Source organism: Gobio gobio, assembly GCF_949357685.1.
Source record: "Gobio gobio genome assembly, chromosome: 2".
NCBI classification, from domain to species: Eukaryota; Metazoa; Chordata; class Actinopteri; order Cypriniformes; family Gobionidae; genus Gobio; species Gobio gobio.
In genome coordinates this window covers 49,197,040-49,211,259 of record NC_137098.1, presented here as the reverse complement: position 1 = coordinate 49,211,259, position 14,220 = coordinate 49,197,040, and the positions used below count along the sequence as shown (strand labels likewise).

Below are 14,220 nucleotides of genomic sequence, written 5' to 3'. Positions count from 1 at the left end.
CACGCACTTCAGATGACGTTACCACGTGATTGTGACGCACGAACGAGCGATTCCATTTATTTCTACCAGACAGACAGACAGATTTTTCCAAGACAGCATCAGCAAGCATCATACACTCGTTGAAATTAAGGTGAGAAAATGGACCAGTGTGACTGTTCTAAAAGTAAGTATATAAACCAAATATATATTATTAGTAGGCCTAATTATAGCAAGAAATGCGGTGACTCGCACGCATCTTCTAGAAATGTAAGACCTTTGTCTGTTGTAGCTGGATCTTGTAACTGCGGGCAGAACTGCAAATGCACCAACTGCGCGTGCGCACATAGCAAGAAAAGTGAGTCGAATAACCAGCGCTTTGGATTATTTAACATCACTTCACCCAGCGTTCTGCAGAATTTAATACATTTTCCCCTTTTCGACCCGGTAGGTTCCAGCACTTGTCCATCTGAATGCAGTAATAAGGGCACGAAGGGCTGCGAGAGCGCGTGCAAGGACAAGGAGAAATCGTGCGACACAAGATGCTGCAAATGAAAGGCTATGATATGAGCTGTGACACTGTGCTCCTTTAATAATAAAAGCAACTCTATCGTGTACTCCCGCTTTTGTTGTGATTATTTATAAGCAAAAATGGATGTATTTTGAGTTGTAACCTTATTTCTCATCCAGCAGGGTTCCTCAAATCTTGCCCTGGAGGTCCAATGCGCTGCAGAGTTTAGCTCCAACCCTAATCAAACACACCTGAACATGCTAATCAATGTCTTCAGGTTCATTAGAAAACTACAGGTAGGTGAGTTTGATTAGGGTTGGAGCTAAACTCTGCAGCGCATTGGACCTCCAGGGTAAGATTTGAGGAACTGTGGCCTACAGGATGCGCTCATGCACACTAAATACGGAAAATAACGGTATGTCGGGGTGTTCAAACTCGGTCCTGGAGGGCCACTGTCCTGCAGAGTTTAGCTCTTACTTCCTCAACACCTGTCTGGAAGGTTCTAGTATGCCTAATAAGACCTTGATTAGCTGGTTCAGGTGTGTTTAATTGGGGTTGAAGCTAAACTTTGCAGGACAGTGGCCCTCCAGGATCAGGATTGGACACCCCTATCCCAGCAAACATTGGTCCGACGGCAACGTCGTGTCCCTGGCCAAAAATAGTCGCGGTAGGACGGCATAAATCGGTAAAAGTATGTAACACAGAACATTCTTAAAAATGCACTCAGATACATTTGTACCTGTCTACAGTTCTCTCCGGTTGCATGTATAATAGTTACTTTGACTTTTAGCTATGTGTAGTTCAATATATACCCTGTTGTGAATCCGTCGTAAGAGGACGTCACTATGGTGACGTCTTTTACACGTGCATTTATAGTCCATGATGACCCTCTATGAAATCATTGTGAAATATGCAGAAGCTGCTTACACCTTGCATGGTTAATACTGCAATAATTAATTTAAGTGCCCCAAGTAGTTTTTAAGAGGTTGTGAATAGACGTCCACTGACGTCCCGTACACGTCCAGTCAAGACCCATAAAAAAACCTTTATGAAATACAAGATTTAGCCTATATTTAATTTATTTTGAATATAGGCTAAATATATTTAAAATCACAAAGTGCTCTGTGTGGTTAAGTGATTGTGAACCCACTGCATTTTAGTCATTATTTCAACCCGTTTTATGTATTCGTTTTTATTATTTTTATGGAATGTAGCCTATGCATATGTAAAACAGTAATATATCCTATAACCATTAAGTCTGACTTGAACTGTGCTGCCAAGATGTAGTAACAAAAGATATTAATAAATCTAGCGATATTTCAAAATCCCGCGATATTATAGATTATCTCGCGAGATAGCGTTCCGTTCTCCAGTTCCTGTCTACATTACAACCACGAGGAGAAGAGGACTTGCGGAGAGAGTTTGATATATTATTAAAAATCTACTGTTGGGTAAGTACATTTTGTAGTATTTGATAAATTTACTTGAGTTTTACTTGTTTAACATGAAGGAACCGAAAGAAATGAGGCCCACGTTGTCAACAGAGAATTACTTGAGTTTTGGCTAATTAGCTAGTAGGCTAAACGTTACTTTCAACTTAAACACGTTTAATTATACAGCACAAGTTATTACTGTAACCTATTAATGTAGCCTTTTGAGAGTTTCTTTCAGAAAGTAATGCTTCCATCCCCCACTAACACCCATTTAGAGCAGAACATCTTTTATAGAGTAAAATAAAATGTAATGCATGTTGATTACATTTTTCTTATGTTTAACTCATGATTCATTCATCTTGTTGCATGTTTTTATTTATTTTTTATTGAGCTGTGAGATCATTTTTGCAATACATTTTGAAAATAAGTGCATGTCATTTACCTCAAATTTTTCCTATTATTTTAAAAATAAATATATTCTCTTCCCTCAGATGCTGTGAATAGGTGGACTCTGAGATTGATGCAGCAATGGCAGAACACCTGAATCACTCTCCAGGAAGAGCTGTTGGTGATGGTTACAAAAAATTACAAACAAAATAACTACTTTAATGTGTTTAAGGGATAGTTCCCCCAAAAATGAAAATTGTTGTCATTTACTCACCCTCGTGTTTCAAACCTGTATACCTTTCTATGTTCTGCTGAACAAAAAGATGTCTAACCCTTGTTTAACCCTCTTAATTTGGGAATTAAGAGGGACTCCACAGACCCCAGGCAACAAAATGTAATTTTATAAACTATGTTTATTAATGTTTTTACTCAACATCTGTGCAGTTTTTGGAGAATTTATAATAATTGTTAAATTTATATAAATAAATTAAAACACAAAATCAGTTTATGTAAAATTCACTTTATAAAAGACCCAAAATTCTAACTTTCATTCGTGGGGATAACATGGATAATTTGACATTGTTTAGTGTAAGATTTTTGCCCATCCTTTGGAAAATACAGTTTTATAATAATAATAATAAAAAAAAGACTTTTACCAGTAAATGGCTGCAAAGCTCCACTATTTGCTTACTATGTGACTGACTGAAAGACATTTTTCACAAGTATCTTACAGTTGGATTCATATCTAAATGTTATGAAATCACAATTATAACAATTAAAATTAATTAATTTAGTCAAAGTTTAGTATTTTTTTTGTACTGAATTTTTTTTCAATGTTACATTATGATTAGAATCAAACCAGAGTCTTTAGAATTTATCATTTTATTTCAAACATCTGATTTTCTTATAATTCTACAAATTGAATGTACACTTCAGTTACTAACTGTAACAGAACAAAAATTTACAGAAATTAAGTTATTACATATTGAGTAAACAATACACAACATGAACATCAAAATGCTATGAACTGAACAGCAATAACAAATTGAACAAATATTCCTGTATGTGTGTGTTTGAGCATGATCATTTTGCATTGTGGATGTTTTATGCATTGTTGGAAGTGTGCCACTTCATTTCTGTATGCATGTTCTGTTGTTTTTGAGGATGAAATTTGTTCTAAGCAGCCTGAGTGTGACTTTTTTTTGTCACACGAACATAAAAACAGATATCAATCCAATTAATTGTTTTTATTTGTAGATTTAGAGAGTGTTGACAACCGTACAAAGTCTCATGCCATTTGCACAAAGGGAACTTTTTATTTGAGCAAACGTCCATTGGGGTCAGAAAAGACCCTTGAAGAATGTTTGTAACCAAGTAGTTCTCACCTCCCATTAACTACCATAATCATTTTTCCCTACAATGGTAGTTAATGGGAGGCGAGACCTGCTTGGTTACAAAAGAATTTTAAAACATCTTTGTGTTCAGCAGAACATAGAAATGTGGAATGTATAGTTTTTAAACGTGAGGGTGAGTAAATTAATTTTAATTTTTGGGTGAACTATCCCTTTATATAATGATAATTCAGTATTTTGTAATTGTTATTTTAGTTTGGTTAATGGATGTTAAACATTAATGAAAGAAGAAAATCTGTGGCTGTTCAAAAAAATAAAATGTTTTGCTAAATCAGAACATGCTTCTTTTTGCTTATGTCCACAAATGTGTTCTTGTTTGTGATGTACACGTGATTAAAACGTTTCATGGACGTTCAGGTCTGACTGGACCGATTTTGAACCTTTTTAGAACCTGTCAAAATGTGAAAACCAAGACATAATTGATTGCATTTTACGATGTTACACAATGGGTGTGTGATTATTTTATATACACACTTAAATTATGCAGCAACACATTTAAACATCCAGAAGACGACACATTTAAACATCCAGAAGACGACGCATTTAGACGTCCAGGGGCGCGCAGAAAAGACGTGGTATTCACGGCCAGATGACGTCGAAGACGTCCGTTCAACTTTCATTTTGGAACTATTTTTCAACCATGACGGGACGTGTCGGAGGGACGTCTTTTCAACGGTCATTAAACGTCATAATGTTTGCTGGGATGGTAAGTTGCAAACTTCAGAAAACGAATTTGTAGAATTCTCACACAGTTCTCGTGTCTCTGCTTACCAACATTTGAATGCATGTAAGGTGTGTGCTTTCTGCTTTAGTTACCTCCTAGACCAAGGGGGTTAAAAAAATGAATGTCAAGGGCCTCCCAAATTGACGATCCCCCTGTGAGGAACCCCATTTATAAAAATATATGCAGTTTTGTATGTACATTTTCCATTTGACCTGTTTGATGAAGGTAAAAAGACCACCTTTTTCCAGGAACATCAACTTTAGGTATAAAGTTATTAATCAATTATTTAAAATTAATTTAATAATCATAATAAATCCAAATAAGGATGTTTTGTTATATCAAATTGTTAAACTCATTAGTTTTCTGACCTTGAAAATAAATAGCTTCAAAATGTCAATAAAATAATAATAAATCCTAGAGCTTTTAATGCTGAATAGTAATTGGAGGACAGAAGAGTAACAGTTGGAGATAAAAAGTAACAATAAAAGTATTATATAACAACAACGTATGTAGCATAAACTAAGACAGGAAATGGTGTTTTAATGTAAAAAAAACGGTAGAACTTTAAAACTAACAGGCCTACATTTCTCAATTTGTCAGTTAATAACAGTTCGTTTCCAATCAGAATGAAGAGCGTCACATTAGCCACGCCTCTGTAATGCGACGAGCCAATGATATTACTGCACACTTGTCACGCAGAAGAGCTTGAAGAGACGCTGTCAAATAACGGACGTGTTTATATTTCATTTGTTTATATGATTCGCGAATTATGTAGTGGACGCTTTTGTAGCTTGAGTGTGTAGCAAATGTCTGTATGACCTTTCTAGTCGGGGACAGTATTTTTCATGTTGTCATCATAGCGGCCATCACACGTCTTTGTCTGCGGAAGTTGTTTTGTGTTATCCAGTGTCCCAGTTAAGATAAGATAATTTTGACTAGAATGGACTTTGAATTGAAAGGTATGACGAACTCTTGTATCATTCCTATAAGTTATAGCGTGCTTTCTTAAGAATGAATGCACCGTATTTGTAATAGACTGTTCCGGGGTCAGTGACCGGGCACATGCCGGTCAATATGTTTGGATTTGGACGCCTCTCCGCCGAGGGGAAAATCGGAATCGCGTCGGGGGTTGTATTTTTCTCAATGCTTATGTCCAGAACATTAATCTCGGACCGGGTTGACATAGGCACGCGCGCTTTGCTGTTTCGTGTTCAGTTTCTCCTCTTCATCAACTCCCTGCTGCTCATCGGCTCGCTTTACATCTGGAAACGCGTGGTGAGGCGGCTGTGCGGAACCAGAGGAGCTCCTTCTGTCCCGCAGAGATGTTGGCGTCTTCTAGTCCTGCTGTTTCTCACCGTCGTGCACGGGAGCTACCTATGCATGTTTTTCCTCGTGGATACTGAGCCACACTGGTTTTCATTGTTGAGTTTTTCCTGTTTGGGGGTTTATGTCATCCTGCTGTTCTTCCTGTTTGTGTTTGGATGCCTAACTCGCCTTCGCAGGCTTCTCTCTCGCAGGCGAAGTGACGAGGATGCGGGCGCGAGCGGATCAGCCAGTCAGACAGTGTTGGCATTAATAGTGACAGCAATACTGGCAGTGTATGGGTTGGTAAATGCAGCCCAGCCTCCACGAGTAATTGAGGTGGAGATCCCAGTAGAGAAGCTCCCTGAGTCTTTGAACGGGCTCAGGTTAGTGCTTCTGTCCGACATACACCTGGGACCTACAGTAGGCCGCTCCAAACTGCAGCGCATTGTGAATATGGTGAATGAGTTGAACCCAGGTAATTAGACTACATCTTGTATCAGATTAATGATTGAAATATTAAAGCTCACCCAAAAAAATAAAAAAAGATTGTCATCAGTTACTCACCCTTATGTTATTCCAACCCCATTGGTTCTGTGGAACATAAAATAAGATATTTTGCGAAGTACGTTGGTAAACAGGTTTGGTTCCCATTGACTTGCATTGTTTTTTGGTTCATTGGCCTGTGCAATGAAAGTCAATGGGAACCAAACCCAAAAAAGGTTTGGTTGCCTGCATTCTTCAAAATATCTCCAGAAGAAAGAAAACCGTACAGGTTTGGAATGACATGAGAGTTTGCAAATTATGACAGAATTTGTAATTTTTTGGGTGGACTATCCTTTTAACATGTACTCTTTGTTGCTGTAGATTTAGTGGTGATTGTCGGTGATCTGACTGACTCTCAGGTGACTCGATTAAGGAGCGCTGCAGAACCACTGGGACAGATGAAGCCTCGACTGGGCTCCTATTTTGCTACAGGTCAATCCTTGTAGCTGAATGACATGAAGAGAAATAATAATTTATATGTAAATAAATGTATTTGTTCACATTTTTACATGCATTTCTGTATGACTTCCAGGCAATCATGACTACTACACTGCTGATGTTGAAGGCTGGTTTGAGCTCTTGCGCTCAATGGGGATTGAGGCTCTTCACAACAGCAATGCCAAGGTGTTCCGCCCTGAACAAACTCAAGACTGGATTTGCCTCGCCGGCATTGACGACCTCGAGGCTCGCATGCTACGGTCAGTCCACAGTCATATCATCTCAGGCTCGTTTGAATGTATGCAAATCTGGTGCATGTGCTTTGCAATGGACTCATGTCAGTAAGTGTTGTATTGGTTAAAGGTACCCTGGTCATGGCATGGATGTTGAGAAAGCTCTTAGTGGCTGCAGTGCAGAGAGCCCTATTATTCTTCTTGCACATCAGCCTCATGCTGCCAAACAGGCCCTCCAGCAACGGCCAGACATCAGCCTGGTACTCTCAGGTATGTAGATGTCAACTAAAATATGGTGGTCTTTCAGATGCTTTTAAAGTAAACATTTAGGAGTATACTGCTGAAGAGTAACTACTGATCTCTAAAATGCAATTTTGCGTTTGTGTAGGTCACACACATGCTGGTCAGCTGTTCCCCCTCACCATCCTGGCGTTCCTGATGAATCCATTTTTCTGTGGACTCTACCGTGTCTCTGAACACACTATGGTCTACGTGACCCCTGGAACCGGTTATTATGGCATTCCAATGAGAATTGCAAGCCATTCAGAAATCACAAACATTATACTGAAACATGCTTGAGCACTCAAATAGTGCAGGGATCAAACACACTCTCTCATCCATCCATATTTATTACCTCATCACCATGCATGCTGTCACACAAACATGTATTACATAGTAATGTATGCATAATTCTGAGATACATCAGTCGCATATACTCTGTTCAAGTTTGCACTGATTTGCTTGAGAATAATCTTATTTACTATACAAAGAATGACACTATTAGCAAAAAGTTAGTTGTTTGTCATCTTTAAATGGGTGTAGTATTGTAATTAATTTGCCAAACATGCTAGAAACTCAAGCACTTTATTATGAGTATTCATGTTCCAAAGTGCCAGTTTTTTAATTACTTTGTATGTATTTGTACTGTTTTACCCTTTTAATTACAGACCATTACACACCTTACAGCAAAGCATCAGCCTCAGAATTTCTCTTTTCTACTTCTTTAATCCAGTAAAAAAAGCCTTCATATTGCAAACATGTTTTTATATATTTGCAAATGCACTTATTGAATACAAAACCATCAACATTTGTGCAATGAAAAAAAGATTATATATTTGCAACTGAATATACGTTTATTTAATTGGTACTACATTTACACACTAAAATGTAGAAAGTTTGATAAGCAATGAATGCACATAAACAATACATTCACTTCTAGTTTTACCATTTTTTTTATTTTTTATCTCAAAAAAAAAAAAAAAAAACTTTAGGAACATTGCAAGCAAACGTCTATTTCTCAGGTGGAGGAGCTTTTTTCTTCACAGACCGCGTCAGAGCTTGCTGTACCACCGGATAGAGTTTGTGACAGCCGTCCATGCAGGTTCTCACAGCATCAGCCAGTGTGTCTTCCCGCATCTCCCCGTCCGCGTTCAGACCAGACACTTGATTCAGATTGGGAAGCAGAGCCACGGTGACACATCCCCGATTCTCCTCGTATCCCTCCTGCCAGCTCCCACACTCCTCTGAGTATGATGGGTCAACGAGACACGTGTTTCCATTCTGTCGCAGCGCACAACCCAACACCACATCATACATTTCAATACCGCCATCCGCCAGGGCCATAGAGGCGCAGGTCACCGCATGTGCTAGAATCGAGCCGTCATTCTCCAGAACGATGACATTAACCTCAATCTGTGAGCGTGGGTATCTGTGCAGGCAAACTCCTGGCTGCAAACTCTCGAGTAGAGTCGCGGACAGATCTTTTTCCTCGCTGCCTTGGATCCAGGCTCCCCGTTTCACACAGGAAAACGGCGCGAGCCTGAAGTCGCAAACAAGGCGACCGGTTTTCATGTCGGTTTCGTCCTTGCGTTCAATTTCCCTCGGTCCGTACACCGAGCATATGATCTTGGTGTTTCCAGCCTCGAGGTACGCGGAGCCCTTTGCCTGACTGATCAGCCCGCAGCGCGCAAACACTGGCCGCACGTCTCCATTTCCTCGCACGCCCTGCCTGCTGCTGATCTCAGGAACTTTGTCTGGGGAAAGAAAGAGCAGCGGGGACTGCGATTCCTCCGGTCCACGGATACGTCTTGTGTCAACCGGCATTTTCAATAAACCCACGTGTTTATTGAAACATAACTTCAGGAGCGAAAACCGTTTAGTTCTTGTTCTAGGAATAAAATGTATGCTACAGAACACGGCTGGTTATGCTCTACCGCCATCTGTCGAATAGGCGGGACATAGGGCATAAAGCTTTTATTGCAATATACAGCACCAAGGAAAAACAAAAAGACCGACACACACACACACACACACACACACACACACACACACACACACACACACACACACACACACACACACACACGAATGTCTGGTTCACAATCTTTGTTGGGACTTTCCATCGACGTAATGGTTTTTATACTGTACAAACTGTATATTTTATCCCATTACACTAACCCTACCCCTACCAATCACAGAAAACCTTCTGCATTTTTACATTTAAAAAACAAAACAAAATAATGCAATAATATAATTATATAAATTAATAACTAATTTATAAGCTTGTTTCCTCATGGGCTATATACATCTCTAAATGGGACTTTGTTTGTGAAGTTGCTTGGTTTAAATTTGCTTTGTGGGGCTCCACATACATTTCTATTGATAGATTCATATTTTTTTAGATTAATTTTAATTTCCGAGTTATATGCAATGGAATAAGTGTTATTTAATTTCTTTCAAAAAGAAAGAAATGTAAACAGCGCTAATTAAGTATGAGCTCACGAACAAACTCTGTTTTGTCCCTTTAAAGAGACACGTGCCTCAAGTATGTGCCGCAAATTAATATTTGCTCAAAGGGTTCTAACAGGGTCGCAAGACGAGCACTAATTGAATTTAGCTGCAGTGTTTCACTTTAGAAAATAACACCGTCCTGACGTGAATTCCTGTTTTTCTAGACAAAACGCTGCTCTCTCATTTGATAAGGCAGTGTAGTCGGTAGTCGCTCCTGTGTGAAATCAGAAGCAAATTCCTCCCAACATGCATCTGTAGAGGAGCAATCATTTAGACTCCGAACCCACCGTTTCAAACGCTAGCAAGGCTTTACAATATTTCTCACCTTAGGATGACATTTTTTAAGGGGTCTTACTTGAGACAGCCTCACTCGCTATACTAAACAGAAGAACAGTGATTTTACAGCAGACTGTGCTGATGCATTGGACACATACCGCTCCATTATTACACAGGGAAGCTTCTTGCATTGTTTCCGTCTCAGAACACTACAGAACTGTATACTTCTAGTACTATTCGTCTCGCGTAAGAAGCATGGAGGAACTGGCCCGGGAGAGTATACGCAGCATCAGTCTGCTATCCAAACCTGCGCGGGGTTCGGACATCCCGCGGCTGGGCTCGTTTGGGGCCATTTTTATCATGCTTAAATCTGCCCTCGGCGCGGGACTTCTTAACTTTCCGTGGGCTTTTGCGAAGGCTGGCGGCGTGAACACAGCTATCAGTGTGGAAATGGTGCGTTGTAATGCCGACAAACGTAGGGCCTATATAAGACCTTTTTGCTCTAGCTATAGGGCACTTTTAGATATTTAATCCTAAAAAAAAAATTCGTCAGACTGGGTCTTACCCAGCTGAGTGACCAGACCAACAAACAAGCTTAGTTTATCAGTTGGTTTATCAGTTTTGTCCATAGACTGTAAACAAAAATATGGACGGAGTGTCCGTGACGTCACCCATAGGATTCTGAGGAGCAGTTTTGAAGCGTAAAGTCGGCGTTTGCCATCTGGTTTTGTCCAGCAGAGAGCAATGTCGAATCTTTTTCCCATCTCAATTTTGGGAAGATTACGTTATTAAAACATACGTTACGCATCCTTATAAAGTAGGCCTAGTACCCTATACTATGTTTTTTTTGTATTGATAATTAAGCTTTTGTGTAATTTTTCAGTCGATGAGTGAGAATGTGATAGGTATTTTAGAAAAGTCAATGTTCATTCAACCCTTTAGCAAAGAAACAACCCACATAAAGCTTTACACAGCAATACTAATGTGGATACAGCTGAAAATGAATGTGTAGATTGTGGAGTTCAAAGCATTTCAAAATCTTTCTCCCTTTCTCAGGTGTCTCTGGTATTTCTGATAAGCGGGTTGGTCATACTTGGCTATTCCTCATCAATCAGTCGGCAGAACACGTATCATGATGTGGTGCGAGAGGTGTGTGGACAGAGGATCGGCCATCTGTGTGAGATCTGCTTTGTTTTCAACCTCTTCATGATCTCTGTGGCCTTTTTGGTGGTTGTGCAGGATCAACTGGATAAATGTAAGTGTGTGTGCTCTATGTGGTTCCATATTATGTTTCAGTGTGAGTAACTGTAATAGACAAACGTGTGTATACACATGACAACGAAACACATATATTTTTCCTTTTGTTTTAGTGTGTCTGTCTCTGTATGACACAGAAGGAGAGATGCCATATCATTGGTACACAGATCACCGTTTTGCGCTCTTTCTCATGTGCTTTATTATCATCCTTCCACTGTCAATACCCAAAGAGATCGGCATCCAGAAATACACCAGGTGCGTTGAAAGCTGACACGTAAATCTTTGACTCCCTAATTATTTTTACACCATATAATTCCATCATCAATTAAAGGTCTGGTGAGAAGGACTGCATAAATCCTTTGCTCTCTCGCCTCTACATCTATCATTATCTCTGATCTCTTAATGTTTCGTTATGTTTTATTGCCAGTGTATTGGGAACTCTGGCTGCTACATACCTGAGTGTAGCTGTAATTGCAAAGTATTATCTAAAAGATGAGCACACAGCAGACCTCACACCAGAGCACAGTCAAGGGTGAGTTATATGTACGCGTTTGCTGTAAAGTTGTGTGCATGTTTACATTGTTCATATCAGTGGTTTATTTTGGCTCTTGTGTTTGTAACAGATTGGACTCATTGGCCTCGATGTTCAGTGTGGTTCCTACCATCTGTTTTGGTTTCCAGGTCAGATTCTATAAAAAAAAAAGTACTCTGTTGTACTTTTGACCATTATGATTGCTCAAAGCTCATACGCTGTAATCATTATTTGCATTGCAGTGTCATGAAGCTTGTATTGCAATCTACAGCAGCATGGAAAACAAAAAGATTACACATTGGGTTTTCATCTCAGTCACGTCTATGATTTTCTGCCTGCTTATTTATACCCTCACAGGTGAGTCAAATCAATATCCTCTATGATATGCACATATGTAGAGCATATTATTACCTGTATTCATATTAATAGTTTTTGTGTCTTAAATTGAGAGACTGACACCTGGTTGCAATATGGCAGGTGTGTTTGGTTTTCTTACATTTGGACGGGAAGTAGCCTCAGATATCCTGATGTCATATCCTGGAAACGATGTAGTGATGATTATTGCTAGGCTGCTGTTTGGAATTTCGATCATCACCATCTATCCTATAATATTGCTTTTGGGAAGGTACTGTAAACTACAAATACATGTGCATAACTCACTGCACACACACACACATACACATACTCATGTGTCAATGATTGCTTGTTCACAGGTCAGTGATTCTAACACAAATATTGCGCTTTTGGGAACGACGGGCCATAATGACGTCTGTGTTTGAGAGTCGGTGCCGTCTGATTCTAACACTTCTCTGGATCACTGTGACTCTCCTCATCGCCATCTATGTACCAGACATGAGTGAGATCATCAGCGTAATCGGGGGAATTAGTGCCTTCTTTATATTTATCTTTCCTGGTGAGACACTCAATGAAACAATTACAAACTCACCAACACACAAGCATGCACACACATTCTACCATTGAAAAGTTTGGGGTTGGTAAGATTTTTTAATCAAGGCTGCATTTATTGGATAAAAAAAATATAGTAAAAAAGCAATATTGTGAAATATTATTACACTTTAAAATAACTTTTCTATTTTAATATTTTAACGTAATTTGATTCCTGTGATGGTAAAGCTGAATTTTCAGCATCATTACTCCAGTCTTCAGTGTCACGTGATCCTTCAGAATCATTCTAATATGCTGATTTATTGCTCAAGAAACATTTCTTTATTCTTCATTATCATCATCAATGTTGATAATATTGAGGTTATTGAATATTTTTGAGGAAACCGCAGATTCTTTAATGAATTTAAAGAACAGCATTTATTTGAAATAGAAGGCTCTTTGTAGCAATGTAAAAGCCTTTTCTCACACATCTTTACTGAATACAAGTATACACACACACACACACACACACACACACACACACACACACACACACACACACACACACACACATGCTAATAGACCATGAAATGGCATTGAACAAACTGTTTTTTTGCAGGACTGTGCCTCATTTTTGCCATGCAGACAGAACCTATAAATTACAGGATGAGGTGCGTAACAAATGTTGTCTTGTATGTGTAAAGAGACCAGATGAAACCGCCAGAAAAATTAAAATGACGTCACTTGGCACTTCTAAAAGTATTGATTTTAATCACCTTCTCTCTTACACACTTTCTTTCTATCATTTTGTTTGTTTCTTTCAGAACCTTCTTGACAGGTTGGGGTGTGGTGACTGTCATTACTGGAGCTTTTATCTTTGGCCAGAGCACAACTATAGCTGTTATGGAGTTGACGCACAAATTTTAATCTTCATCATCATCATCATCATCATCATCATAATTTGCAATATCATTGTCTCAGAAAAATGTGTCTTCACATTATGATACTTCAAACAGAGGATGAGTGGCAACTACATACTTTTTAGAAGAAATAAATGTCACACCAGAATACTGTAACTACTCAGATTTGTTTTGTGTGTGTGGCTAAGACAATTCATAGGAGGATTTTTGTTTATATATTTATAAATATATATATATATAGACTATAGCCTATTTGTTTAGGTTTATACAAGAATAATATTTTTTTTTCAAATGCGTTATATGGAATGACTGTGAACTGTATTTGGATAATAATGGAGAATATGAATGCAAGTGTTCAACACAGTAATTCTTTATATTTGTAATAACTTATTAAAGTGAATTAACATTTTGCCTCAATGTGAGTGTGAAATTGCATTAACTGTATTTAGCATTGTTCATTATTCCGTAATGAAATGCTAAAAATGAAACCAGGCAAAGATACACATTTCCTTCAACATTATTTTACCCATATTGTGTTGATTGGCTAATATCCAATTAAATAATTTCATTTTTAATAATAAAATTTTGGATGAGATAA

At 38.6% G+C, this 14,220-nt stretch overlaps 4 protein-coding genes across 4 annotated transcripts; 3 read left to right on the top strand and 1 right to left on the bottom strand.

Moving 5' to 3' along the window:
• The first annotated feature begins 24 nt into the window (after positions 1-24).
• mtbl (metallothionein-B-like) lies at positions 25-576 on the top strand. The gene is made up of 3 exons (XM_079843283.1): positions 25-163; positions 269-334; positions 428-576. The coding sequence occupies exons 1-3, from the start codon at positions 139-141 to the stop codon at positions 529-531; spliced, it is 195 nt and encodes a 64-aa protein (XP_079699409.1). The 5' UTR covers positions 25-138; the 3' UTR covers positions 532-576.
• A 4,516-nt stretch (positions 577-5,092) lies between these two features.
• On the top strand, positions 5,093-8,209 carry tmppe (transmembrane protein with metallophosphoesterase domain). Its single transcript, XM_079810947.1, has 5 exons — positions 5,093-6,223; positions 6,613-6,723; positions 6,824-6,989; positions 7,093-7,232; positions 7,351-8,209. The coding sequence occupies exons 1-5, from the start codon at positions 5,506-5,508 to the stop codon at positions 7,539-7,541; spliced, it is 1,326 nt and encodes a 441-aa protein (XP_079667073.1). The 5' UTR covers positions 5,093-5,505; the 3' UTR covers positions 7,542-8,209.
• exosc6 (exosome component 6) lies at positions 8,144-9,145 on the bottom strand. Its single transcript, XM_079810948.1, has one exon. The coding sequence runs from the start codon at positions 9,063-9,065 to the stop codon at positions 8,253-8,255; it is 813 nt and encodes a 270-aa protein (XP_079667074.1). The 5' UTR covers positions 9,066-9,145; the 3' UTR covers positions 8,144-8,252.
• A 1,138-nt stretch (positions 9,146-10,283) lies between these two features.
• slc38a8b (solute carrier family 38 member 8b) lies at positions 10,284-13,629 on the top strand (the record flags this gene model as incomplete). Its single annotated transcript, XM_079840568.1, has 10 exons — positions 10,284-10,481; positions 11,085-11,283; positions 11,399-11,540; positions 11,713-11,817; positions 11,909-11,966; positions 12,060-12,174; positions 12,295-12,442; positions 12,531-12,730; positions 13,322-13,373; positions 13,527-13,629. The coding sequence occupies 10 exons, from the start codon at positions 10,284-10,286 to the stop codon at positions 13,627-13,629; spliced, it is 1,320 nt and encodes a 439-aa protein (XP_079696694.1).
• Between the last annotated feature and the right edge of the window lie 591 nt (positions 13,630-14,220).

Bases quoted from the DNA above. Each gene is read 5' to 3' on its own strand.
- exosc6 (XM_079810948.1), bottom strand. From the start codon at position 9,065: ATGCCGGTTGACACAAGACGTATCCGTGGACCGGAGGAATCGCAGTCC.
- mtbl (XM_079843283.1), top strand. From the start codon at position 139: ATGGACCAGTGTGACTGTTCTAAAA. The intron at 164-268 runs GTAAGTATATAA...TGTCTGTTGTAG, and splicing joins CCAGTGTGACTGTTCTAAAA to CTGGATCTTGTAACTGCGGG. The intron at 335-427 runs GTGAGTCGAATA...TCGACCCGGTAG, and splicing joins GTGCGCACATAGCAAGAAAA to GTTCCAGCACTTGTCCATCT.
- tmppe (XM_079810947.1), top strand. From the start codon at position 5,506: ATGCCGGTCAATATGTTTGGATTTGGACGCCTCTCCGCCGAGGGGAAA. The intron at 6,224-6,612 runs GTAATTAGACTA...TTGTTGCTGTAG, and splicing joins GGTGAATGAGTTGAACCCAG to ATTTAGTGGTGATTGTCGGT. The intron at 7,233-7,350 runs GTATGTAGATGT...GCGTTTGTGTAG, and splicing joins CATCAGCCTGGTACTCTCAG to GTCACACACATGCTGGTCAG.